The sequence below is a fragment of the Nelusetta ayraudi genome, unplaced genomic scaffold, assembly GCF_046127955.1.
Source record: "Nelusetta ayraudi isolate G7.1 ecotype Tasmania unplaced genomic scaffold, CSIRO-AGI_Nayr_v1 ptg000130l, whole genome shotgun sequence".
NCBI lineage: Eukaryota > Metazoa > Chordata > Actinopteri > Tetraodontiformes > Monacanthidae > Nelusetta > Nelusetta ayraudi.
In genome coordinates, this window is record NW_027466180.1 from 1,550,638 (window position 1) to 1,577,590 (window position 26,953).

Here is a 26,953-nt window from a genome sequence, read left to right on the forward strand (position 1 = left end):
ATCATGGTGTTTGTTAAACAGTCATCATCTATCCTGGAACTGCAGTTTCCTCTGTGTGTGTGTGTGTGTGTGTGTGTGTGTGTGTGTGTGTGTGTGTGTGTGTGTGTGTGTGTGTGTGTGTGTGTGTTTATGTGTCTTTGAAGACCAGAGTAAATTGAGTGGAACCCAGTCGGTGCTCGGCTGCTGACCACTGTGATGCTGTGCAGACCGCAGCCAGCGCAGACACCACCACCACCGTGTGTGTGTGTGTGTGTGTGTGTGTGTGTGTGTGTGTGTGTGTGTGTGTGTGTGTGTGAGAGAGAGTGAGTGAGTGTGTGTTCCAGCAGTGGATGAAACACAGCGACAGTAGTAAGCCAGACTTGAGAGTCACTAATATTCCATTACGTTGTTTTGTTTTTTTTTCATGTTTTTTTTTTTTTCCGCCGCTGGGCTGCAGCTGCTGCTGCTCTGCTGCTGGGCTGCAGCTGCTGCTGCTCCGTCTCACGACATGCAGCCGTGATTAAACATTTACTCTGCAGATTAGTGTCTCCGGGTAGACTGGGGTAACGTAAGATTAACAAGAAGTCAGCTGCACAACAGGTTGAACTCTCCAGTGTGTGTGTGTGTGTGTGTGTGTGTGTGTGTGTGTGTGTGTGTGTGTGTGTGTGTGTGTGTGTGTGTGTGCTTGCTTAATTTGTTTATTTTGGAAAATCACAACATTTTAACTCGCGAGTCACTTGAGTTTAAGTCGATTAAGATGTATTTTTGTTTCTGCAATCAGTGAGGCTCGCCACACACACACACACACACACACACACACACACACACACACACACACACAAGCTGTGCTCCAGCTGGACTGCAACCTCCTGGATGTTGGTGGCTGACGATGCAGCGACACTTCAGGACAACTCGCCTCAGAGTGGCTGGTCTCAAAGGTCAAAGGTCATCTTCTCAGCAGAAGCTTCAAAGTTCTCGGTGCCGATGTTCTCCTCATGCAACAGCGAGCGGTTGCACTGCCGCCACTGTGCGCACACGCACGCGTTGGACGCAAACGTTCACCCTCGAGGTCGAGGCGCTGCTGCGAGTCTTTTTTTTTCCACGCGGCCCCCGAAGTTTCCACACGTGCCGCCGTTTCTGGGTTTCACTCTAATGGATGGAAAATATCTTGAGACGCTTCGTAGAAGGTCAAAGCGGCGCTAGCTCGCTCGCTCACACTCCCTCGCACAAACACAAACACAAAGATTAAATCCCCACACAGACGCCTTCGCCCCTCGTCTGGTCTGCAGCTCTTCTGTCTGAGTGCACCGGGCTCACACACACACGCACACACACGCACGCACACACTCACACACGCAAAATCAATCTCTTTTCTTCTCAGTCTCGTTTTGCTTTGGCAGGTGGCTCACGGTCCAAGTCCTGCTATTAATAAACATTTTTAAAGTGTCCCACTCAGTTTTGGGTTTTTGTTCTCTTCAGTGAGAAAGTTGATGGTGACGTTCTGCTCATCTCGCTGGAGATTGTCTAAAGGCAGAAAAAGGGCTGAAATAACCGAGGTTGACTTAAGCGTCTACTTTCAAGGAGCGTCATCCTCCGATTCAACGTGACTGTTGGAATAATTCTGCATCGTAAGTAAAATTAAATGAAGACTCAAAAATATTCGTGACACCGCCACAAAAATCGAAAAGTGTCACTGCTGGAAGGTTTTCTGGATGATGGATTCTGTTAGTGCTCCAAGTGTGATGATCTTCAGTGAACTGGGTGGTTCGTCATGCTGGGAAAGTGAAATTCGACTAAATTAAAATGCCTGGAAAAAAACAGAAAATCCGGACCACAGCCAGGTAGTCTATAGATTGTTTCTGATAATCTATAAAACGGCAGTGCTCGTGCGCGTGATACAAAGAAGTCATTTCAAATCCATCCAACGTTTTCATCAGAAACTTGTGGTGTTTCCGCCGCACACGAGTCGCTGTTTAAATATTAGTTTCCCCCGTCGTTACAAAAGTGTAAAGAAAAGCAGCTGCACTTGCTGCTTCACCAGACAGCTCAGGAAATAACTAGCAGTCTTTTACACACACACACACACACACACACAGACACGTGCGCGTACGCACACACACAAACACTTGCACTCATGTTGATGTGTAACAGCTGGGCTCAAGTCAAAGTGTGAAGGCATGTGGCCACGAGGCTCGGCGCTGCTCCCGTGAGTGAATCCAAAGGGACCTTTCAAACTTCTACTCATCAGTCAGCTGCTTGTCAATCAAGTGACTGTAAAAAAATGACACAGTCGCTCCCACCTGCTTCCCCTGCACTCGTTACATGGTTATTTCAGACCCTGTTTTGCTTTTTCATTGCGTTTTCACGCCACGTTTTTAGTCACCTGACGACTCACAACTTTTTTTGGTACTTATTTTTTGAAAACAATTTCTCGCCAACACCGCATTCCGTCGTTCAGTCTGGACACACGACGCTGCAGACTGCAGGTGGACGACTCTCACTGGTGGGTTGTAGCGGTTTAATGAACCTTGTTGGGGTTGAATGGAGCCGTCACACAGCAGGTGGATCACTTGCATCGCCATAAGAAATTAGCACGAGTTTGTTTGTTGGTGAAAAGTGGAACACAAATCACCCTTTAACCTTTTTTGTTGCTGTCAGACGCCTTGTTAGTCGCAAGGATCAGTTCAAACTGAGTTTAAACCATCGGCTCAGTTTTGTTGTTGCGCTATGAAGACAATAGTTAAGTCAGATGTGGAGCACTGCACCACTGGAACACACACACACACACACACACACACACACACACACACACACACACACCCACACACACACACACGCATAGATACAGGTCCTGAATCACATGATTGGCCCCGCCAGCTCTTCTCTCTCCAATCAGACATGAAAGAGTCTTTATTCAGTTGGGTGTCGTTCCTCCAACACATTCCTGACTTCTCGTCCCGTCAGCCCGATCAGCCCCACCAGCACCATCAGACCCACAGCAGCGGATGATCTGCCTTTTCTGGAGGCCATCAGCCTCCATCTGATGAGGAGATTCCCGTAATCCTGTCTTTTCCCAGCTCTTGGAATGTCCAAGTTTAGGCATCTTGTATCCAGCTACGTGATGCTCCCCGTTAGCCCCCCAACCCCCCAACACTCCTCAGTCTTCTTTTCTTTTTTTCAACCAGGGTTTCTGGGAAATGGTGGAACTTCTTGTTCTGATTGTTCTTTAAACTGTTGCCTGACAGCACAAAGGTAGCAGGTTTCATTCCCAGGCTCGGGCTCTTTTCCTGCCTGGATTCTCTCTCTGTATCTGATGGTGGTTGAATCCAGACCACCAACTTGTTTGACTTTGCTCGTTTGACCAGCAGAAAGCAGTGGTGCCCGGTGATTGGCTGTAGGGAAACAAAGGATAAGATGATTTCCTTCTTTTGACTGGTGGGATAACGGGGTGAGCTGTGCCCCACTGAAGTTTTATAAGGATTCCAGAAAGCCTTGGCGCCGATTCCAAAGAGTCGATGCCAGACATGAGAGAGTTCCTGAGAAGTTTGCTAATTGAGATACAAACCAAAGTATGCAGGGCTTTTGGGTCGGATCACCAGTCAGAAACCTGTGAGAAGAAACGTAATGAGACATGTTTCTGATGATGCTCTGATGATGATGATGATGATGATGATGATGATGATATTGATGATGCTGATGACGACGATGTTGTGGTTCCTCATCCACCTGTTTTCAGACCTGGCACAGAATCCATCGAAGCAAATCGAAATCCTGAGGGAGACAAAGCTTTATCGACAATAACAACACATACCCCACATGCACACACACACTAATGGCATCTTCCCTTAGTAGAGCAGCTGGTTATTGATGTGAGAGAAAACATCCAAAAGAGGTGATACGTATATATATATATAAAAAAGTGAAATGTCTGTTTCACACCATTTCCTCAAAATATTAAAAGCAATAATTTAGACGTAGGAACTGAGATTTGCTCTCCCGGGTGTGTGTATCTATGTGTGCGTGTGCGTGTGCGTGTGTATATGAGTGTGAAACGCGCACAGTGGCGCCACTGATGCCTATTAGCTTGTTCTGTTCAGGGTGGAGAGAGAGTGGAGCAGTAACAGCTGATTTCTCTCTGGCTGCAGGGCTGAAAACATCCCAGTTCCACTGGCTGGATATAAATTGGAAGGTTGACACGTTCCTCTTTATTTCCTCTTTACTTCCCCATTATTTTCCCTTTTCAATACCTGAAACCCTCCGGGCTGATTCAGATGTTTCATCTTCTCTTCTTCCACTGTGGAAACAGCCACTCGTATTGGCCGGATGACCTTCACCTGCTGAAGGGGAGAAACATCTCAGGAAAATCTGACAACATCGAACAACAACCACAACCCAAATCTGAATGCCGGACTACGGAGAGTAAAACTTTGGGTTTGAAGTCTGACCCTAAGGAGCACAAACTGTGATGTCTCAACAGCCACAGATAGGAATGCTGAATTAAAGTTGTACAAAATTAAGGTTGAGAAATATAGGATGATCAGCAGGTGATTTTCCCCCAATTCATTTTTCATATCCAACTTCTAAAGACCCCTTAGAAATGAAAAAAAGAGCCCTTGTAGAGTGATTGGACAAACCTCCTGTCAGTCACATTTTTAAACTCCAGGTCCAAACAGTGCTAAGCTGTTGTGAGTCTTTCACTGTGAAAGTGGCTCTCAGCTCTGATATAAGTGTAACTACTGTAGTGTCATCGAGGCTGCTACTGAGAAACCTTTGAAAGAACAACTAGACTGTGTGTGTGTGTGTGTGTGTGTGTGTGTGTCTGCCAATACAATGTTTCATGACCCTGTTAGCTTTCAGCTTTCTTGAATAGTGTGTCAATCTGTATCTAGTTACTGGAAACCCACACACAAACACACGCGCATGCATAGCTTTTTGCATTCGACATCATGGAAAATTGGCATTGATTTTTTTCTTGTCTTTGCCATCTCTCAACTTCTCTCTCTCTCTCTTTGTCTGTGAAATAATGATAAGATGATTGTGATATTTTCAGGATTCTCACATACTGCATATTGCAGGTTATATATGTATTTGATTAAGCCCATGAAGTTGAACTTTTTTTTTTTTTTGTGGAAACATGGTTCTCAGAAAGACGCCTGGACAAAACACTATTTCTATTCATTTTTGTGGCGGCTTTTCCTCTGCTCAGGTCCTACAGGGAGGCCTTTTCAAAGTGCACAAACTGAACAGAGTGGGCGAACAGTAAAAGATTTGAGAAGCACTTCAATCTGGAGCTACTCGCTTGCACTGCTTGTGGTTTTAGTGAGAGCAGCAGGCTGAAGGAGGAGCCTGACGGCTTGGCTGGGACGTCCAGCTGCCACTCAGATGGTTCTGAAGAATCTCAAACTCCTCGGGGTGCAGAACCACCTCACGGAGTGCTGAGAGTCGACCAGCGCTCGCCCGGCCGCCTCGGCTCTGTTTGGCCCGGCAGTTGCTTAGAAATAAAATCCTTGCATTATCGCTGCCACCGCCAGGTGAGGTTGTGAACTGACTCATTAATAGAGCAGCGTTAGCGAGGACTCCAGCTGGCCCCCTTTCGGGCTTCATCACCTCCTCCTCCTCTTCATCTATAAGAGTGTGTGTTTGCTCAGCTCTCCTCCCAGAACCATTGAGTCTGAAAATGAAGATGAAACACCAAGGCCTGTGAAAAAAAGAAACCTTGCCGAATGAAACCCGGATTTCACGTCGTTTGTCCCCTGGGCTCCTTGGAGGCTCTTTCCTCGCGCTGTATGCAGATGATTTCTGACTCTCAGATGCAGATCTCTGAGGCCTTTCTTAGAAGGACTTCCACTGGGTCTTTTCCTAGAAGGAGAGGCTGTATTTATATTCCAACACTGGACAGATCTTCCAATCTAAACTCCTGTCGTACTGCTTTGTCGTACTGTCGTCCTCATGCAGCTTGACGACGCGAGCCTCTTTTGGGAGTGTTGAAATAATTAATTTCACCTCCAGCTGGTTTTTATGTGGCAGAAAGTCTTTGTTCACTTGAAGTGGTAGCTGCGTCCCTCAGATTCAGACTCTGACATCTCATCCACCCTGTCGAGCTCCAACGGAAGACCTTCTGTTTTTAGTCAGTCTCAGTTTTCCATTGGCCTCCGTGACCAATCAGCTTCCTGCAACCAAAGAGGCAGGAGGTTATATAAGGTGACTCAGAATCTTTCTATCCGCTACAACTTTTATAATATAATATAATAATTGGACGTACACTTGTTCTGCCACAGAAAAAGCAGCCACAACCCCAAATGTTTTTTTTATGATTGTGTTTCTCTGGCTGTGGCCTTGATATGGCAATGGCTCCTCTTCTCTCAGTCTGAGGCCCCGCTTGTATTTCCGCTCCCTCCCTCCATCCTGATTGAAAGAGTCTGCACAGTTGGCACACCAAGAAAGCAAAGGAGGAAATAGATAATGATACCAGCAGACTGTATTGTATGGAAAAACCTGACCTCTGCTGCACCCGGGCTGTCACACACACACACACACACACACACACACACACACACACACACACACACACACACACGCACACACACTCTCTGCCTTCCCACTCTCAGATGTTCATTTTACATAAACACATGGAGGAGATCGTGCCCTCCTCTCTTTTATCCTAAACACACTTGGTTCTATTTACGTGTGTGAGCTGCTCAGTCTCACAGTGTGGCGAGGTTAGCGCAGGCTAGCGGTGGTTAGCTTTGCCCAGACCACCGGTGACATCACAGCGCCCCCTGTTTGTGTGTGTGTGTTGACATCCTGCGCCATGTTGACTGGAACTATAATACGAGACATTACAATTACAATTGGATATGTCGCTCTGGCGATGGACCTGCTGTGTTCAAGAGCTGGTCTTATGGCTGGGGCCCAGACCTTAATAATAATAAAAATCAGTCACTTGCATTGGATCCTGTTCATCTTCCGGTCCATGTTCAGCAGGACCCCCCCCCCCCCCCCCCCCACACACACACAACTCCCGCCACGCACGTTTTTCATGTGCACACCCAGTGAAGGTAATAAGTTGCAGCTGACAGACAGGTGGCGCCGATGTGTTGTTGCCATGGCAGCAGGTCTTTGTGTCGTCAGTGGACGACTGAAGCGAGTCAGCTGACTTGAATATGAAGGTCGAAGTGTTTTTCTCCTGTGACTGGCGTCTGGACAAAGACTCACAAAGTTTGGACTTGCGCAGCGCCACGTCTGGCCTGGCGGGGGCAGCTTGATGTGGTTTCTGATTGGGCGCCTTGTTGTCTCGGGGTCTTCTTCGTCCCTTTTGGCAGCAAAACTAAAAAGAAAGTGGATTCAATTGAAAGTCAGTTAGTCGTCGACGTGTTGAACCTGGCACCGTCAGGAATATTTTGTTTCTGTTTTTGCTTTTAGCCGGAGGAGCCTCCAAGCGTCCCTTTATCTTGCCATCAGCCGTCCAGCGAGGACCTTCCGCTGGATTTGCGGCGGCGGCGGCGCTGAATTTAGTGCTGCACGGATAGAGCAGCGCCCAGTCGCGCTGCCTCCTTTTTTTTTTTTTTCTGTTTAAGCGAGCTGAAGTGGGTCAAGTTTGTTTTGTGGCTCCCTGAGAACCAGATTCAACAGCTCACTCGAGTCGCCTCATCACAGCTGGATTTACACTGCAAACCTCCGGCAAAACCTTTGTGATTTTGTTTTGTTTTTCTTTTTTTTTTTATGTTTGTTTTGTTGGCACAGAATAACATGGATGTCTAAAAAAAACAAAAACAGTCTGGCTTCCTTGAAAGAAACAATCAGAATTCTTAATGCTTCAAAATGCTCTAGATGATCAATTATTAACAAGGGTATTATTTTTGTCTTGTCTGCCTCCTTGCATCATCGCCAGCCAACTGCAGTCACGTCACGTCAGGACCTGCAGGTGGATTTTCTTGTGCGTCGACATCTGTGGCTACAGTTTAATTCAACCGGAATTCAAAGTTTAAGTGCGCTTGAATCTAAATGTCTGGTCAGCGGCCACTGCGCCGCCTGTCACAAGTGGAATTTATTCATCATATCCGAGTTTTGGCATTAAGTGTGCGGTGAAGATCCAGTCCAAGACGGATCTTCAGGCTCCTGGCTGCAGTTTTATTCCGGCCGTTAATTAAACATTAATTAAAGTCATTTGGAAGTTTTGCTTCACGGAGACACGAGGCGGAAAAAAAATGAATCCCAGCTCGTGATTCATCGGTCCAATCGAAAAAAATCTGTTCACTTGAATCGATCCACAGTTTGCAGACACCCACACTGACGTCTGCACCGCTCTGGCGCTTCCTCCCCTAAAATGCACTTTAATCCTGGTAGTTGCCCAGCGGGGCGGTGTCATTCGTCTCACATGTCAACCTGCCATTGTTCAGCAGCCACTTGCCGATTCGTCTGCGTGCAGCCGCTGAGTAATCTCACCATCGGTTAACACGCGCAGGGCAGCCAGGGCGCATGAGGCACAGGTTTTGACAAGTTTTGACAAGTTTGTCAAAAGGATTGAAAACAGCAAAAAAATCTGTTTCATCACTGGAAATGAAAAAGAAGGCAAATGGTGCAACTTTATTTGTTCCTTTAGTTGGAAAAAAGAAAAAAGGTCAAAAAAAGTGTCCTGTGGCTACAATCACACGCCTGTGTGTGACACACACACACACACACACACACACACACCACCTGTTTAGATGTTTATTGGTTGTGAAACGAGATGTGTTGCACCAAGAATCCATTAGGTCGTATAAAACAACGGAAAATCTAGAACATTTCTGGATGTCTCCAGCTGCTTACGACGGACCCCAATCTCCTTCTTCTTCTTCTTCTTCTTCTTCTTCTTCTTCTTCTTTTGCTTTTCTGCTTTCCATCATGAATTTCCGACACTGTGTTTTCTGAGTTAACGAGACAAACCTGCAACTTAGCAAACAATCTGCTGGCCAATCAAAGCCTCTGATTTGTGTCCTTTATTCCACAGGTTCATCCTGGTGTTTGTGTGTCTGGTTCTCTCCGTCTTCTCCACCATCCCTGCTCACCAGGAGTTCTCATCGCACTGTCTGCTCATCCTGGTACACACACACACACACACACACACACACACACACACACACACACACACACACACAAACAACAAACATGCTTGATTAAATTTAGAGAGTTCATTGTTTTGTTGATTTTTGAAGAATGATTTTCTTTCTTCCCTCAGTGTTTACAAGAGAATTGTTGAATGTCACAATTAAAGTACAACCTTCTCAAAATACCACAATAATTGTAGTGTTTGACACCCAACCTGTCTAACATCAGCAGCATAGATGAAGTAAAAGTCGTTTTTTTTCCACCTCATGAGATTGAGCTGAAAACTTAAGTGTCCTTAAATGTCCAGTCAGTAAGATTTAGCGCCATCTACAGGCAAGGAGGTGCAATTCAGTGCACTGACGTTAGATATGTAGAAACACCTCCTTATAAGCAGACCTGCTTCTGTATTAACGGCAGATGAAATGGTCTCATTCAAACCATGCATATATGGCACACTGGTCCTTGAAGCTGTTCGTGGAAACAGTGGAAACCTTCCTCAGAACAACTGATAATCAGTGATTAATATATTTCTGAGAACTATTTCTGGCAACATCTTGCAACTCCGACTGACTAATGGGGTCAGTTTGGCAGCAGAGCCACAGGTGCAGCCACTCACTGATATATCGGGGCCGCTTTCCAGCGAGGCGTCACAGGAAGTCGAGCCCAGAGCGCAAACTGAAAGTGTCACATCGTAATGGAATGCAGCCATTAGCGATGCTATTGATCCAGGACATTTTGAACATTTCATCCCTCGCAAAAGAACAAAAAAAATAAATTAAAAAAAAAAGGGAAAAGGGCTCAGCGGTGACTAATAATTTCTAGCCAAGTCTTTTTATAGCTGCATTTGTTTGAGAATCGTTTTGTTGCTGCAGTTGAAGGTCAAGCAAAGGACAAAAACAACACAGCTGTTTTCTATCGCCATTGCTGCTACCATCGCAACTTATTATATCGCTGTAAGTTTTTTCTTTCTTTTTTTCTTTCCCCTCTTGTGCGCATGTGTCTTTCCTGCAGGAGTTTGTGATGATCGTTGTGTTTGGTCTGGAGTACATTATCAGGATCTGGAGTGCCGGCTGCTGCTGCCGCTACCGGGGCTGGCAGGGACGCCTCCGCTTCGCCAGGAAGCCCTTCTGTGTCATAGGTACAAGAAGTCCCTGCCTCTGCTTGCGTCTGTTCTGTTTGTGGTTTCCACGTGATGTCAGCTGTCCAGCAAAGTTCAGACTTTGGTCTGGCTGCTGATCTTTGTCGTCTTTTTCTCCTTGACCGAGGAGCCAAGGAACCAAGGAGCTGCTTATCCTGCTTTTCTATTCCCATTTTCTATGGAGCCAGGGCGTCTACGGTTGACTTCAGTAGAATAGAAACACTATCAGTCAAAGAGTCAATATCTATGCCAACCATATGAGTCGGGCTATTATCCCCCTGTTGGAAGGTACAACTGCGTCTACTAACACGACAGGGAGCCTCTCTTTGATTTTGGCAATGACAGCGTCCAAAATGTTTCTACTTATTACAGCTTTATCTTGGGGGATGTAATCAGCTGGGACAAATTAAAAGTGATTAAAAAATGGTCAGATAAAAGGTCGTTGTTGGGTAAAAATGGCTAAATGCTCTATGCTAAGAATAAGTTAGAATTAGATCTAAAGTATGGTTATACTTACGAGTGGGAGCATTCGCGACTTGGAGGAATCCTAACGAGTCCAAAATTGTTTTAAATTGGGAACTCAGACTGTTTCTCTCATTGTCAATGTGAGTATTGAAGTCTCTTGCCTTTAGTCAATTCCACAATAGTCATTTCACAACTCTGATGATGATGACATTCATCAAATCACCCTCCAGCCTCCTCTTTCAAAGGCTGTTTAATAGGTCAATGTGAAATATATGTTATGGATAAGTGGAACACATCAACTGGCCGGCCAGGCTGAGTAAAAAAACGCTCAGTCGGCTCTTTCGTTGGCTTCTTGCTCTTCACAGACATCATCGTGCTCATCGCCTCGGTGGCAGTGGTCTCGGCTGGCAGCCAAGGAAACATCTTCGCTACCTCGGCACTGCGGAGCCTTCGCTTCCTCCAGATCCTGCGCATGGTGCGCATGGACCGCAGGGGTGGCACCTGGAAGCTGCTGGGATCCGTGGTCTACGCACACAGCAAGGTGACGAGCTAACGTGCTAACGAGCTAACGAGACTCGGAGCTTCCGTCGTATCGACCACAACGTTTCTCTGCCCTGTCAATCAGCCCCACTGTGTGTGTGTGCGTGTGTGTGTGTGTGTGTGTGTGTGTGTGTGTGTGTGCTGCAGGAGCTGGTGACAGCCTGGTATATCGGTTTCCTGGTGCTCATCTTCTCCTCCTTCCTGGTTTACCTGGTGGAGAAGGAATTCAACAAGGACTTTGCCACTTATGCCGATGCCCTCTGGTGGGGAACGGTGAGAGGAATGCACGCGCACACACACACACACACACAAACACAAACACAAACACACACTTGTTGATATCTCGATCTTAATCTAAACCTAATCTAGACCTTTCTTCATGACTTCAGTCTGTTGCTTTAAAAACTTTTGCTGACCCTCAAATCAACACATTTACAAGTACCAATACACAGACACACTCACACAGATTAAATTTAACGACCAATGTTCAACATTTTATGCTTTAAACTGTTATTTTGTTTTCCGTTTGTTATGACTCAGTGAGAATGTGGGGGGAAAAAATAGTTCTGACCGAATGAGAAAACCAGTTGAAAATGAGTTTTCCTCTTTAAACACAGCAACAGCACCAGCAAACTATTGGGTGCCGTAGCTGTTTTAGTCAATAGTGATATATTTCCATTAGCACTTCCTGTGTGACCTTAATAGCGCCGGCGGTGTAAAACCAAACGCTGCTGGCTGAGCGCATTGCTCTGTTTCCCCCTAAATCCAAAACACATTATTACACCCTGGGAAATGTGCAGAGCGACGACAACAAGAACAAGAGGCGCTCAATAAATTCAGTCTTCTGCTGCTGCTGCCGCTGCTGCTGCCGCTGCTGCTGCCGCTGCTGCCGCTGCCGCTGCCGCTGCCGCTAGGTGAGACTGAGACACTCAGCTGTGACGCTGTTTGGCCGCTCGGCTCCTTTAGAAATGTCCAGGAAGGTGTGAAGGTAAAGTCAGATTTGGGAGTGAAGCTAAAATGATTTTTTTTTTTTTTTAACAGACTGAACATGTCCAAGTCATTAGGACTGAGGTCCGAGTCCCAGCGGCTCTCAACGGCTGTAAAAATGTGTTACATGGTGAAATAAACGTTCATTAAATTTTCTTCCTTCTCCAACAGCTTTTTATTATTATCATTATTATTATTATTTGGAGCTTTTTTCAATTCCACATGTTGTGTTGAAAAGTCTGTTGTGGAAACACTCGATTTTAATGGATGCTGATGCATTGTGGGAGATGCAGTTTACGGCCAGCGTACACTCGGTAGAGCCACAGTAGCCTTTTATTTGTACGTCCCTTTCAAGCCCTGCGGTCTGTGGCACCTGCTGTGGTCGCCTCGGCTGACCGCGAGTTGACCTTTGACCCCTCAGATCACCCTGACCACCATCGGCTACGGCGACAAGACGCCGCAGACGTGGACGGGACGCTTGTTGTCGGCCGGCTTCGCTCTGCTGGGGATCTCCTTCTTCGCCCTGCCTGCCGTGAGCCTCCCCCTAGTGACATCATCATGACTGGCAGGAACTCGGCTGATGATCACATCAAGCAATTGTGCGTGTGTGTGTGTGTGTGTGTGTGTTTCTGTGTGTGTTTGTGCATTCTTTAGGGCATCCTGGGCTCCGGTTTTGCCCTCAAAGTCCAGGAGCAGCATCGACAGAAGCACTTTGAGAAGAGGAGAAACCCAGCAGCCAGTCTCATCCAGGTACACACACACACACACACACACACACACACACATGAAGTAAAAACTACGTTGGAAGTCCTCCTCAACTATACGTGTGCAGTGTGTCTATTGTCTGTGTACTGTGTGTGTTTGCGAGTGCAGGTTGCTCACACTGTCTTTTTGGAGGGAACTTTCTGCAGCCGAGACGTCGGCCACTGAGATAATGATAAACAATAACTGCTGATTGTATTTTCAGCAGCAGAGTGAACCTCCTCATCACTTTTAAAGGGTTCGTAGTCAGAACAGAATAGAATAAACTTTATTGATCCCCCAAAGGGGAAATTTGTGTTGTTACAGCAGCAACAGATGACACAAGACAGAAAGAGTAGATACACCATTAACAATAAATACAGCAATAAATAAGATTAGATTTAAAAATGTGCAATTTAAATTGCAGTTAGTCATTAGATTATTACTCCTCTAGCTGGCCCAGTAAATACTGGAAAAGGCAACCGTTTTTTCTAAAGCCACTCTTGATTGTTCAAGTCTCTGAACTCGTACACCTGGGTGAGGAGCAATGAAACTCAACGAGGGGAAGCGTTTAAAATGTGTCCATGTTGAGTCTTCGGTCCTCGCAGTCCTGCTGACTCATCCAAACACCAGCAGTTTTCCTTCGGCAGCCGCCTGCGTACACATTGTCATAACCTGTTGGCTCAGGTTGGTCGGAGGAAAGTGATGTTAAAATAATGATGATGCTGATTTTTGTTCCCCTTTCATCAGAGAATCTATGGATTTATATCTGTGGTCACAACAACAATCACTGAAAAGTCCTCAGTGTGTTTTCATCTTCAGTCCATTTCTCCACCACACCTGCCATTGATGTCATGTCCATATGTGTGTGTGTGTGTGTGTGTGTGTGTGTGTGTGTGTGTGTCCGTCCTGTCCCTCTCTGCCCCTCCCCCACCGACCCCACCCCCACCCCCACCACCAGGCGGCTTGGCGTCTGTACTCCACTGACGGTGCTCATCCCGAACTCAGAGCCACCTGGCACCACTACCACAGCGCCCTCCCCCCCCTCAGGCATGTACCACCTCCACCACCACCTCCACCTCCACCTCCACCTTCACCACCTCCATCACCATCTTCACTCCCCTCCATCAACATGACCCCCCACCCCACCCAACGCCCCGAAGAAACACTAATCAACTTTCAACTTCTGCTTGTCTTTTCCTTCTCTCACCTTCACCCGACTCATTGTATCCTCCCCCCTCACTCCCTCGCTCCCTCACTCCCCTCCCCCCCCCCTTCCCCGACGCTCCAACCTCCCCACCCACCCCAACCACCCCCTCGCCCCCTCCTCCATATATTGTTTCATTTGCCATGGTTTCATGTGTTCCTGTCGACTCTGCACGTAGTGTGTCTGGCGTAGTTACGCTGCTGATGAGAACTCGCTGTCCGTTGCTACCTGGACGCCTCATTTGAAGGCCTTGCACTCCTGCAGCCCGGCCAAGTAGGTGACCGCTGACAACACACGGCTGCTGCTGCTGCTGCCACCGCTGCTGCTGCTGCCCATGCTGCTGCTCCTCTTCCTCATCTACTCCTCTTTTCTTCTGCATCTTCTCGTCATCTCTTCCCCATATCGTCCTCATCTCTTCCTCATCTCTTCCTCATCTCTTCCTCATCTCCTCTTCATTTCTTCCTCATATCCTCCTCAGTTCTTCTTCACCCCTTCCTCATCTCCTCCTCATCTCTTCTTCACCTCCTCCTCATCGCTTCCTCATCTCGTCTTCACCTCTTCCTCATCTCCTCCATCCTGACTGGTGTCTGCTCGCCTCCATTGGTGTGCCTTTAGATTCTACCGCTGCATGACTCACAGTGATGCAGCTCTGTGATGCTGTGATGACCTTCCAATGTTATAATCTATGCTTCCCCTCCCGACCCACCTCCCTCATGTCCCCCAGTTAGACGCCTTGCAGTACGGCACACTGGAAGACACATTCGTTAGAGAAACACTCGTCAATGGGAACGCAAAGATTTTTTTTCCCCGCATTTATTTCACGCTATGGCAATAAAATGTGTTAGTAGTAAAAGTATTACTTGTATTATTATGGCGTGTCAGAGTTGCTGTCTGAAAAAACTTTTAGATTTCTACTTTGTAAGTGTCAAAAAATCCAAAATTAAAGTCAAAATGACTTTTTTCTACAAAACACAAAAAGTACAAAACACAAAATTAACTGGATTTTGAGCCTTAAAGAAAAAGTTTTTCCTTTAGTCTGTCTTTAAATGAAAAAAAAAAAAAAAAATCATTGGCCTTGTATTTTTTTTTTTCAGAAGAAGAAAAATCAATGTTTCGTATCCAATTCAAAACTGTGTTTGAGTGTTGAAACAAGGTCAGTTGCTAAAGTGTTTCCCTTCACTTTTAAAGAGGTGAATGATGGAACCAAATCACCACTGTGACACACACACACACACACACACGTGCTGTATCAGCTCTGCAGGCTCTTAAACGCTGGTCTGGATGCTGCTGCTTGGCCGTCGTCACTGCATGTGCATGTAAATTATTGATTCTATGGATTTTGTTTTCTTCTTTTCCCTGTCGGCTCCCGTTTCACCGTGGAAACATCTGAGTAGTTTGAAATCTGCTGGAATTACTGATTTATCTTCCTTTGTCTCCTCCGCCTCCTATTCCGCCTCCCCCTCCTCCCACTCCCCTTCCTCCTCCTTCTCCTCCTCCTCCACTAACCCTAAAGGAAAGAGCAGGGCGAGGCCACTAACAGGTTTGTATCCGCCTCACGTCATTCCTGAACAAACACACACACACACACACACACACACACACACACACACACACAAACAACTGGGAATATTTTTTCTACCACTATATCTTTAAAACTTTGCTCATTTCCAAACCTCGCTCGTCCTTCTCTTTGTGGTTTTGCACAAAAATGTTTCTTTTGGTCATTATTATTATTATGGCTATTTATTCATTGAACTTTCACTTTAGAATAGAATAGAATAGAATTCAACTTTATTGTCATTGCACATGTCACAGGTACATAGCAACGAAATGCAGTTTGCGTCCATCCAGAAGTGCTTTAGCAGTTATAAATGTTTTTACAAACGTACACAGTATGAGGAAATATATACATTGGTATATTGCGGGTATGCAACATTGTTATGAATATGCGATAACTATAGTATGTACAGATTATACATATGGTTATAAATATGAAGGCTATAAACAGACTATAAATATAAGTGTATGACAGATAAATACAATATGTTATAAATATAAGTATATGATAGATAACTTATGCTGTGGTGAAATGTTGGATGTATTTACAGTAGTGCAGTGGGAGTTGACAGGTTTAAGTTTAGCAGTTTAATTGAACGTTTGTCCATCAAAAAGCGGATGCTTCCCCCCCCCCCCCTTCATTTAAAATGTTTCCCGTAAGGAGAAGAATAAAGATCAGAGGGTCAAGGTTTTAATTTAGTGGGTGATTTTCCGCTGTGCGTCAGGTCAGTGTTTGTTTTGTTGTTGTTGTTTTTTTAAATTTCGTCTGGAGCCAGCGGCGCCGCCGATAATTGAGACGACCCTCATTGCCCCTCATGTCTTCCACCTTTTCATCATCCCTCCATCATTTCATTTCCAAACGTTTCGACTTTGTCTTTCGCCTTCCTGCGTTTTTCACTGCGACTCTGTTGTTTCTCTGTGTGCACTTCACCTCGGAGGCAGTGTGTGCGTGTGTGTGTGTGTGTGTGTGTGTGTGTGTGTGTGTGTGTGTGTGTGTGTGTGTGTGTGCGCGCGTGTGCGCTCGCGCGCACCTTCGAGACAGGAGCCTGTACCATGTCTGTACCATGACGCGCTTTTTCCATTGGGACGGTATTTATGTAAGTCATCAAAGCCGACAGCGTGGAGCGAGCGAGCGAGGGTGGGGGGAGAGAGAGAGAGAGAGAGAGAGAGAGAGAGAGAGAGAGAGAGAGAGAGAGAGAGAGAGGGAGATTTGTGACTTTAATGAAGCTGGTGCAGTTCTTTTTTTGTTTTTTTTACAGCAGCAGCAGCTCCTTGGAAACATTCGGCGGCTTGTGAGGCTTTAAACAGGGGAGGGGCCATGTGCTTACTCACTCACTCGCTCGGGCCAATTCACACACTCACGGTTGAAGTCAAGCGAGCGCGCCCGCCGGCCTTGAACGCAACACCATAAAGCAGTTTGTTGCATTCGTGACACGTCATATCCCTATTTTCTTCGGAAATCCGTCCAGTTGACGGCAGAGATCACAATGAGGCTTCACACACACACACACACACACACACACACACACACACACACACACACACACACACACTGGCTGCTGAGTTACTGGCTGCTTTTACAGACTTGTCGGCGGTAGGTGTCAACAGTTTTTGCAGACTCGTAGCAGTAAACATTCGGCGCTGCGTTTAAGTGGCGCGTGTGCTGTTTACTGCCGGGGGGGGGGGGAACCGGCTACAAAGAGAAAGCTGCCTTTAATGTGGAGTTAGTGTGGAGAGACAGGTGTTTTTAAGGAGGTATTGATTCATTTCTCCCTCCGCCATGTCAAAACTGGCTCCATTCGAGATATATATTTTTTTTAATCATGTCGCTGCTTTTTGAAAGAAAAAAAAAAGTTTGATAAATCTGAAAAGTTTAGTTTATTTTGTGCGTAAAAAATGTCCAAGGTGAGCTTATACAGGTTGCAAGGTCGAACTTGCTAGGTGTGGCTGTGTGATGCTGCGAGTCAGTGAGTCTGTCTGTCTGTGAGCATTTGGTTCTCATCCTCTCGCCTCCTCCCTGCTGGCTTGACTCTGACTCTGCTGCTTTCCATAGCGTCTCGCTCGCACTCCATTAATGTTGTCTCGCTATTGCGTCAGTCAGCGTCTCAGTCCTGCAAGTCAACTCCCCACAAACAGGCTCGATTCCTTTGATTCCTCTGCTTGCCGCCTGGTGCCTTTTGCAGAGGAAGTTCTGTAAGGCAGCCCTCTGTGACATCACAGGGGGCAGTCGTGGATTAAAAAAAAACAGAATAAATCTAGATCTGGAAAAGATAATTGGGCAGCGGTGTCAAACTCTAATACATAGTGGGCTAAAATTTCAAACTTGGGCAAAGTCTCGGTCCAACGTTGACATTTATAGAAAAAAATCTTCCTCCAGATAGAAAACAGTAAACCTTTTCCCAATCAACTTTTTCTTCAACACTTGATACTATACAATACATTACTTAATATTGTACACATGCAATCAAATTTTAAATGAAAAAAACACATAGAAATAAAAGAAAATGTATTTTTTATTTTGCGGCCTTTTGATTTAAATTTGACATTTGTAGTGTCAGCAGTGACGTGCTGAATAATACTGGTGGCCTAGCTTTAGTAGTCATTTCATATTGCCTCAGAGGCTAAATGTAATTACACTGCGTGACAAATTTGGTCCGCGGGCCAGAGTTTGACACCTACGTAATTGGGTCATACGGGGTTCTGACGGCGACGGCTTTCCTCTGCTAACCTCCTTGTTTGTCTTCCCTCTGCTCCTCTTCGCTCTAGCAAGGGTCAAAGTAATAGGAGGCTCTTCAGAAGGTACACTCGGAAATATAGGAGGTACCTGCAGCCCCGCCCCCGCCCCTGCCCCACCCTGCCGTGCCCTGAGCTTTGCCCTGATAACCTGCGGGAATGACTAACAGCATGGAGGAAAGACAGTGAACTTGGTTGAAAAGCCCCGAGTCAGTGTCGCTGCCTGCTGCCTGCCAAAGCAAATGGTAGAAAATTAAAGGGGAATTCCACCAAATTTCTTTCACTCAATCAAGAGTTTCGGTCGTGTTGCTTTTGGTATAAGACAATCCATTGGCAGAATGTTACAAAGTGTCATAACTTATCATTCAAAACCCCCCCAAAAGTGTTTTTTATGCCATGTCAAACATTCCCAGTGACAATAGTGCAGGGTCTAAATTCCCCTTTATGTGAATGACTTCAGCCCGACTCCTCCTTCAAACGATCCTCATCCGCATCCAGTTCAGCCACATGAGGGTCTTTAGTTCCCCTCACTGCCGCTCAGAACCTCGTCCGCTTCCTGCTGCCGTCCAGAAGGAAAAAAAACATAGTCCCATGAAAGGAGGTTTTTAAAAAAGAAAGGACTTCATGTGGCTGGACCATAAATTATCCCCATCCAACAACATATGCCATAGTCACGCACATGTCAATAAAAAAGATTTGAGTATTAATCTGTTTCTTGTTTCACCGCATGCTTCATGCATTCCTTCCCTTTGGAGTCATTTTCATGCGTTAGGGCTGCGAGGAGGGACGTCAGCGGAAAATGTCAGAGATTGGGCACGTTGAGGGGAGAAAACGCGGGGAAATTAAAGAAAAAAAACCCACCTCCAACCACCTCGAAACCCCCCCCGAACAATGATGAAAGTGTCTCCCCGTGTGCCGACGGGTTGCACCAAAGAGAGGATAAAAAGAGATCCCAGCAGAAAGGGGAAAAGAGAGGGAAATATGACAGAGGTAAAGTGGAAATGACGTAGGCCTTGATCACACTTAGACTTCAGTCATAAATCATGAAAACACTCCGATACATTACGTGTGGACAAGGCCACCAGGCTTGCTACTGGGAAAGTTCCCAAAGATGGGAGCGTTGTGGGGATAAGCGCACCTTTTCTGGAGGCGCAGCAGGTTCTCGAGACGAGGAGGGAAAAACCGCAGTCAGACGCCCGTCGAAGAGCCAACGACTTTAAAATGCATCGTGATTGGACTTGAGGGAGGACGGGCAGCAGGTTTTGATCCGCTGACTGTCCAAAGAATGCAGCATTTTGGGAAGCTGGGAATTTTTTCGGCATGTCAGCCAGATATGAGACGATGTCTGAGTGGAGGGAAGCACGCAGTCCCTCTGAGAAAGAAGCGCTGACAGCATTTCTCTTGTTTTTCTCTCCCTCCCTTCTTTTTTCTACGTGTGTCTCATCACTTCATCCCTTCATCCCTTTATCCCTTCCCACCGTCTGGATCATCACCTCCATTAATCTGGATCCCTTGAATGGTCCTCTTCCTCCTCCTGCTCTTCCTTATCTCCCCCCTATCTCCTTCTCTTCCTGTCCCTTCCTCCCCCCCACCCCCACCGGCAGTCAGAAGTTGAGTTTCAAGGAGCGCGTCCGCATGGCGAGCCCTCGCGGTCAGAGCATGAAGAGCCGGCAGATGTCCGCCGGCGGGGGGCAGCGCTGCTCCCCCGGGAACGACGTGGTTTCGGGAGGCGAGCTGATGGGCGCCAGTCCGGCCAAAGTGCAGAAGAGCTGGAGCTTCAACGATCGCACCCGCTTCAGGCCGTCGCTCAGGCTGAAGAGCCAGAGCCGCCCCGCTGTATCTGACGGTGAGCTTTGCATCTGTGTTGTCTTTTGTCCTTTTTCATGTTACATTGAGGGAACACTGGAAGAAGAAGCACCAGTTTACGTGTCAGTGACTTGGCTCGGTCTCGGAGGAAGTGCAGGGAGTCACTTTGTTGTGGCATTTTTGCTCTATAAATATTTTATTTTTTATTTCATTTTTGTTTTCTATAGTTAATATAACTTTTCTCCCTTACTTTTTGTTGCTGTAATTTTCCTCGATGTGGGGTTAATAAAGGCCTTCTAAAACAAAACTACGGCATCTAGTGGTGAAACATCAGCATGGACTCATTTTTTTTTTTTTTTAAATCTTGCAGCCAGTGCAGGGATTTGTTTTTTCCATCCCAGCTACAGCACACCCGGTGGCCTTTTCTGGACATGCAGTTATAGTCGCTGCACAAGATTCCCCCACTCCTGCGTTCTGCAGTCCGCTGAATCCGTGAGCCTGTTTCTCAAGGCATCAAAATCATTTTCAACATGTGTGAATTTATTGGATCATCACGCCGGCGAGCGACCGAAGTGCCGCTGGACGACTGTATGATGTGCACTGCAATTTTTCCTCCCGTCTTCCCGAAGGTTCTAGACAGCGCCCCCTCCTGGCTGGTTTCCCTCTGCACTTTAAACGTGATTTTACAACCTTGACACGCGCTGTTCGGTTATTGAACGCTTTAACTTTTCTCTTATTCTTTCTTTCATCACTCTCTCTCTGCTTGAGTCCACCACTCTCCTAATTATCTGCAGTCCGGAGGATTTATACGTACTTTGTTCTCTAACCTTACATACTGCGGCTGAGCTGGCAATAAAACAAAAAAAAAAAACTGCCCGCTCTTAAAGATCTCGTCCAAGACGGACATAAATTTTCGCCCCCTGAGAGCCAAAGTTGTATCAGTTTGAAACATTCCTGGACACTCTGACACGATTTGTCGTCTTGATGACGTTTTACAACTCAAAAGAAAACATTTTTTTCTCACTAGACTGCACTCGTGCACTTTTGATAAAAGGATACTGCTTTTCTTCCTCAGTGGACACAGGCATGACCACGGAGGACTCCTTGGACGAGCGCGGCTGCCACTGCGACGTGACGGTGGAGGACCTGTCGGCGCCGCTCAAGGCCGTCATCAGAGCCGTCAGGTGAGACTTCCTACCTGACAGGATCACTTCCTGTTTGCCCGCCCGAGGCCTGACGCTCCCGACCAGAGCAACATCGACTACGTTCAAAAATCTGTGTTGTATCGTCGTACGGGAAAGTACAAGGTTTTGTGTACGTGAAAGTAAAGTTGACGCCCCCTTGTGGCCGCGGTAACGGCGGCTCTGGCGGCCTTTTTTCAGTCCACATGACCACGCTAGAGTTTCATAGGTGGGAGGATGCCGACAAATGAAGGCGTACATACATATATGTATGTATGTATGTATGTTTATAGTTATTTTCCCTCTTCTGTAATTAAACCCACCTTTTCTAATTACCTCCCTTCTTTTTTATTTATTTTTTTATATCTACCATTTTTTTCTGTCTGATAATTATAGTATTTATTATTATATATTAATACTAAAATTTGTCATAGTGCTACATTTACAATTGGCACATACACATGCAAACACACCTACACACACTCACACCCACTGATGTTCACTCTTCATAATATCACTGTATTGTCCTATTGCAAAAGAAAAAAAACGAAGAAAAAAAATATATGATATTGATCTAAATACAGATGATAAGTAACGGTAAATGCGTGTCTGTTGTCATACAGTCATGTGTTGCTAAACCTGATTCACTCAAAGTGCTTAGTTGAGGACTTTGATCTGAATCCCTTCCTCCTCCCCTGATTGGCTGTTCTTAACAGACCCTCTTCCTCTCCTGTTGAGCATTAATCTGGTTTTGAGAACAACAGGCTGTGGTTGTTGTTCTTGTTGTTGTGCAGTGTTGTTGCTGAATCCATTCTAACGTTTTTGTCACTGGAGTGGACGGACAAAGGGCGGCGTATCGACTAGTCACATGATCAAAACTGGTTCCTCGTGGCTTTTTCCTCTGTCACATGTCCGTCGATTCAGAAACACTAGTTGCTGCTTACCGATCCGCAGACTTCTTCATTGATTGGTGATGTCACTGAAATGCTCCCGGCTTCTGCTGCGCGTGTGATAATTGATTGGCCCTTTGCCTTTTGGCATAAACTGTTAATACTGCTGCTGCGACTGCTGCTGCTACTGCTACGGAGACTACGGATATCAACACTACTACCACTAATGATAATAATAACGATGATGCGAGGCAGGTCAGTGGCACATCATTCAGTGTTCCTGCTTTTGATTGCGGTTGTTGTGTGGTTTAGATCCTCAGTCATGCGTGTTATGAGCGCTGGGTGTCACATGATCCCTAAACCATCAATTCAGTATGTTTTCACTTCCTGCTGCTCTCTCTGTTTACATGGCCTGCTGCTGGGTTTGCCGCCAGTCAGCTCTGCATGTGCGTGCTTGTGTGTGTGTGTGTGTGTGTGTGTGTGTGTGTGTGTGTGTGTGTGTGTGTGTGTGTGTGTGTGTGTGTGTGTGTATGTTTGCCACAGCAGATGCTCCCCTACACTGGCACCGGCACCCTGCGATGGAATGTTTATCCAACTGGTTCGCTCACTTCAAACTTCTTCTCAAACTTTTCCTATTTTTCATTGTCGAAAAAAAAAAAAGAATGATTCATTTTCTGCCCCACAGTTAAGCACATTGCTGCTGTCCAACATTGAAATTATAGGGTGGTTGACATTTTTCTTTTAAAAAAACTTTCTACATATTTTTTTTCCTGCATGTTTTTAGGGTTAGGGTTAGGGTTTGTGAAGCTCAGTTGATTTTTAGATATTAAAGATTTTCCATCTGGTGAAGAGCGGGTCATGTGCAGTATGATGTAACATTCACAGGCAGCCATTGGCATGAAATGGAATAGAAAATACATCTGTTTTTTTTATTAGTTTAATCGTCATTGTTTTTTAACTGGTCAGTTGTAATCTTTCATATTGACACAATGAGCAGATCGACATGTAAAGAAGCGGTTATAATGCACCGCCAGGTTGTTCTGGGCTACTTCCACCTTGACAGTAGCCCAGAACGTGGATCAACTCTGGGTTTGATGATTTTACCCCGAAATAAGAGAGCTATGAGACGTAGATTAGATGGAGGTCATGAGATGTGTCTAAATCTAGAACTGACCAGAATGACCAAACAAAAGATGGATGGCTTCACACACTTCACACGCTGCATAACCACAACCACCACAGGGCTGAGTTGAAATCCATTGATGATTTTTGAGCCAATTGCACAAATTGACAACATTTTTCCTCCTTCACTGTGGTTCAGTGACACCTATTCACAACTTTATTTATTCTGGCGTTTCTTCCATATCTCATAGATACCTTTCTTTGGTCTTTGTTTCAACACATACACACACACTCAATCACAGGCCTTCTGTGTTCCTCCACACTCACAAAGACGCACAGAGATGAGCAGGAGCCCATTGGGGCCGTCCTGCCCACCCAGCAGGTCTCCTCCGTGGGCAGCCGGGTCCTGGGTCTTTCCCAGGGTGTCGGGTTGAGGCTCAGACAACCTCTCCCTTGTCCACACTGTTATTGCACAGGGTCGTCTGTCCACATTGTTTCCACGCAGACGGTGAGAAAAACGGGCAACTGGAGAAATGCAGACGCCGCCGGGGAATCCAGATGCAACCGGCACCGAGATCCTTTTACCTGGATCAATATTGTCCTGCCAGCGGCGGCTCGGCTCACAAAGCAGAAGGAGCCGGCGGATTATTACACTCAACAGTCATTCATTTGGGTTGTTGTGGGGTTTGACAAGTGAACAAGTTTTTTTTTTTTCCCACGACCTGCGAAAAAAGGGTTCTTTTTTTCAGAAGAGGAGCAACAAATATTGCACCTGTGGCTTTGGCCCGAAAGCGACTGCTACCACCTAGCGGTAACTTTTGGTCATTGCACTTGATCCATCCACCTCTATCTGTAACTGCATTCAGGGCTGTGGGGGGCGCTGGAGTCTCGGGCAGAGGTGGCAAAAGTGTTCACATTCAGTACTTAAGTAAAAGTACGGATACTTGCGTTCAAAAGTACACTCGAACCTGCAACCTTTTTGTTGTGCTCAGCCTCTTTTAAACACTTTTTTCAACTTCACTCAACTTCACTCTGAACTGAACTTCCACTCTTTTATTTGTGCGTGTGTGTTTGTGTAGAATCATGAAGTTCCACGTGGCCAAGAAGAAGTTCAAGGAGACGCTGCGTCCCTATGACGTGAAGGACGTCATCGAGCAGTACTCGGCCGGACACCTGGACATGCTGTGTCGCATCAAGAGCCTGCAGACCAGGTCAGTGGGCGGAGCAAACGCACAACTCTCACCTGTTGTGATGGCAAAGCCCAGCGCCAGGCCGACCTGTCATTCATCCCTCCTTCCATGTGACCATGTCGTACCTGTGTGGCACTCTCTCTCTCTCTCTCCCCCTCTCTCTCTCTCCCTCTCTCTCTCTCTCTCTCTCCCTCTCTCTCTCCCAGACTAGACAAGGTAGTGGGTCCCTCTCCGAGGCCTTTGAAACGTCGTTTCAGGAACTTCTCTGCTCCCTCCTTTCATTTATGTTACAGCCACGGCGGCCGCAGGAGGCCGTCAGCACCAGGGTTCGACTCGCTCGCTGCCTTCTGCTAACTTGGTCGTCTTGCAGTGTCACTCAGTGTGAATTTGCATGTTTTTTACATCTACCGTCTAATTTCTCTGGGGTTCTTCTGTAATGACAATTTCCTTACGTTTAACTATGAATTTTAGAACTTCGCATATGTGCTTGTGGTTTGTGCAACATTGAGACTAAAGGGGATGTTAAATAATATTTTGTTGAGAAGCAGAACATCTCATCCTGTTCCAGAATTTAACTTTAGGGGTTTAATCAAAGATTCCAAGGCCTTCAGGTGCTCAGTATGGGAAAAGTAATAGTGGGCACAATACTTTTAACCTCTGCAACCCCAAACCTGAAATATTTTGCACAATCCCTTGGGGGGGGGGGGGGCAATTTTTTTGGGGGGGTCCTTTGCTGCCATCTTGTGTTACGTTGTACTGAAAAAATTGCAGTGTTGCGCTCACAACTCGAGTTGTAGAACAGGGGGCATGATCCTCAGTGCAATACTGCTGCATTTTCTTTTAACAACACTTGAGCTGTGTGTGTGTGGGAGAGAGAGAGACTTGCTGACCCAGTCTTCATCCTGTCTCTAGACTGGCCAGTGCTGCCGGTCCGAGCCTGAGCGGTCGATCCCGGAACGTGGCCTCGCCCGCTCTGCAGTATTATTACAGCAACTGCAGGAAGAAGCTGAGCTCAGGGTTACATATATTTTACTTGAGTGCACCGGAATGTTGTCATGCTTTAACCTCTACCCATCTGAAGAAAAGGAAAAAAAGTTGCATTTGTAGTTACAGATTTTATTTTATTTTTCCCATCACCTGAAGATAGCGAACACTGTTGCCTGCATATTTTTTCTAACTTGAGTGCAGTTGTTTGGAAAACGTTATCCAATGAATTAACTTGTGAGGTGGATTTCAATTCACAAGACAAGTTGTGTGCGTTTCTCCCTGGTGGGCGCCCTCTGTTGGTGAGATGCATGATAGAAGTGACAACATTTCTGGAGAGCCATGCATGCTACTGGGGACCATCTAGCAACGAGTGAGTGTGGAGCTGATGTATACATACTGGGGTTGATTGCAGTGGATGAGCTGTAGGTGTGCTGAGTAGCAGAGTGAGAGCAGGTGTGGTCTGAGTAGTTGAACGCTGCTGACGGGGGAGGAAAACGGCAGGCAGATTGTGACAATCACTTGTCTTTGTTGTCCTCCTCCTCGTCCAAGTCTTCATCCGCTCGGTTGTCTCGCAACCTCTGTGTGATCCATGGCTCCAGAGCTCATTAAAATGCCTTTTTTTTTTTTTTACCCATATTTCAGATTGGTGTGTTTTATTTTTTAGAGGCTCGGTGTTTTCACCAGAAGAAAGCTGTGGTCTCTGATCTTAGATTACGACAACTGGAGTTAATTATACTGAGAGTTAGTTTAGTATCTTACTGACTGATACCATTGGTCATTTTGAAGAGTCAGTGTCCTGTATTTATACAGGATCTTCAGAAATATGTGTTTTGAATTTCCATCTCCCATGGCACATCTTGGTCATGTATGTTTTCCCATACTTACAAAGCAGAGATAAAGGCATGCGTGTAGAAGGTTGTGCGTTTGACTAACTACAGCATTGTGCCCCTGTAGGTCCTGCAGGTCTGTTGCCTGACTTTGGATAAATAACTCCAAATGAAGAGTCTGAATGCATGTCACATGATGATTGTGTTTTCTGACAACCGCTGTGTGTGTGTGTGTGTGTGTGTGTGTCTGTGTGTGCGTACATATATATGTTATTAGGGTGGATCAGATCCTGGGAAAAGGCCAGATTCCCATGGATAAGAAAATAAGGGACAAGCTGCTGCCAGATGGAGAGTCCCTGGAAGGCATGAGCATGCTGGGCCGCGTGTGTAAGGTGGAGAGGCAGGTGAGTCTAAAAAAAACTGGGAGAAGAGGAAAATATATCAGCGCCACACCGCTTTGAAAACGTATACGCAAGATCATGTTGCAGTCCTGTTCTCACTCGCCCTTCCTCTCTC

The 26,953-nt window shown here is 46.1% G+C and overlaps 1 protein-coding gene across 4 annotated transcripts in view; it reads left to right on the forward strand.

Annotated features, from left to right (window-relative positions):
- The window catches only part of LOC142904607 (potassium voltage-gated channel subfamily KQT member 5-like), a 52,630-nt gene that overhangs the window by 23,003 nt on the left and 2,674 nt on the right, over positions 1-26,953 (forward strand). Inside the window, exons 2-14 of one of the 4 annotated variants that reach the window (XM_076050802.1) lie at positions 8,969-9,059; positions 10,078-10,204; positions 11,035-11,210; positions 11,357-11,482; positions 12,618-12,728; positions 12,851-12,946; positions 14,323-14,417; positions 15,658-15,684; positions 20,039-20,280; positions 21,316-21,424; positions 24,513-24,644; positions 24,830-24,949; positions 26,715-26,841. In XM_076050802.1, the coding sequence (XP_075906917.1) occupies positions 8,969-9,059; positions 10,078-10,204; positions 11,035-11,210; positions 11,357-11,482; positions 12,618-12,728; positions 12,851-12,946; positions 14,323-14,417; positions 15,658-15,684; positions 20,039-20,280; positions 21,316-21,424; positions 24,513-24,644; positions 24,830-24,949; positions 26,715-26,841 (1,579 nt within the window). Of the gene's footprint in view, positions 1-8,968; positions 9,060-10,077; positions 10,205-11,034; positions 11,211-11,356; positions 11,483-12,617; positions 12,729-12,850; positions 12,947-13,898; positions 13,992-14,322; positions 14,418-15,657; positions 15,685-20,038; positions 20,281-21,315; positions 21,425-24,512; positions 24,645-24,829; positions 24,950-26,714; positions 26,842-26,953 lie in introns of all 4 variants that reach the window. The other 3 variants (XM_076050803.1, XM_076050805.1, XM_076050806.1) reach the window with 3 other exon arrangements.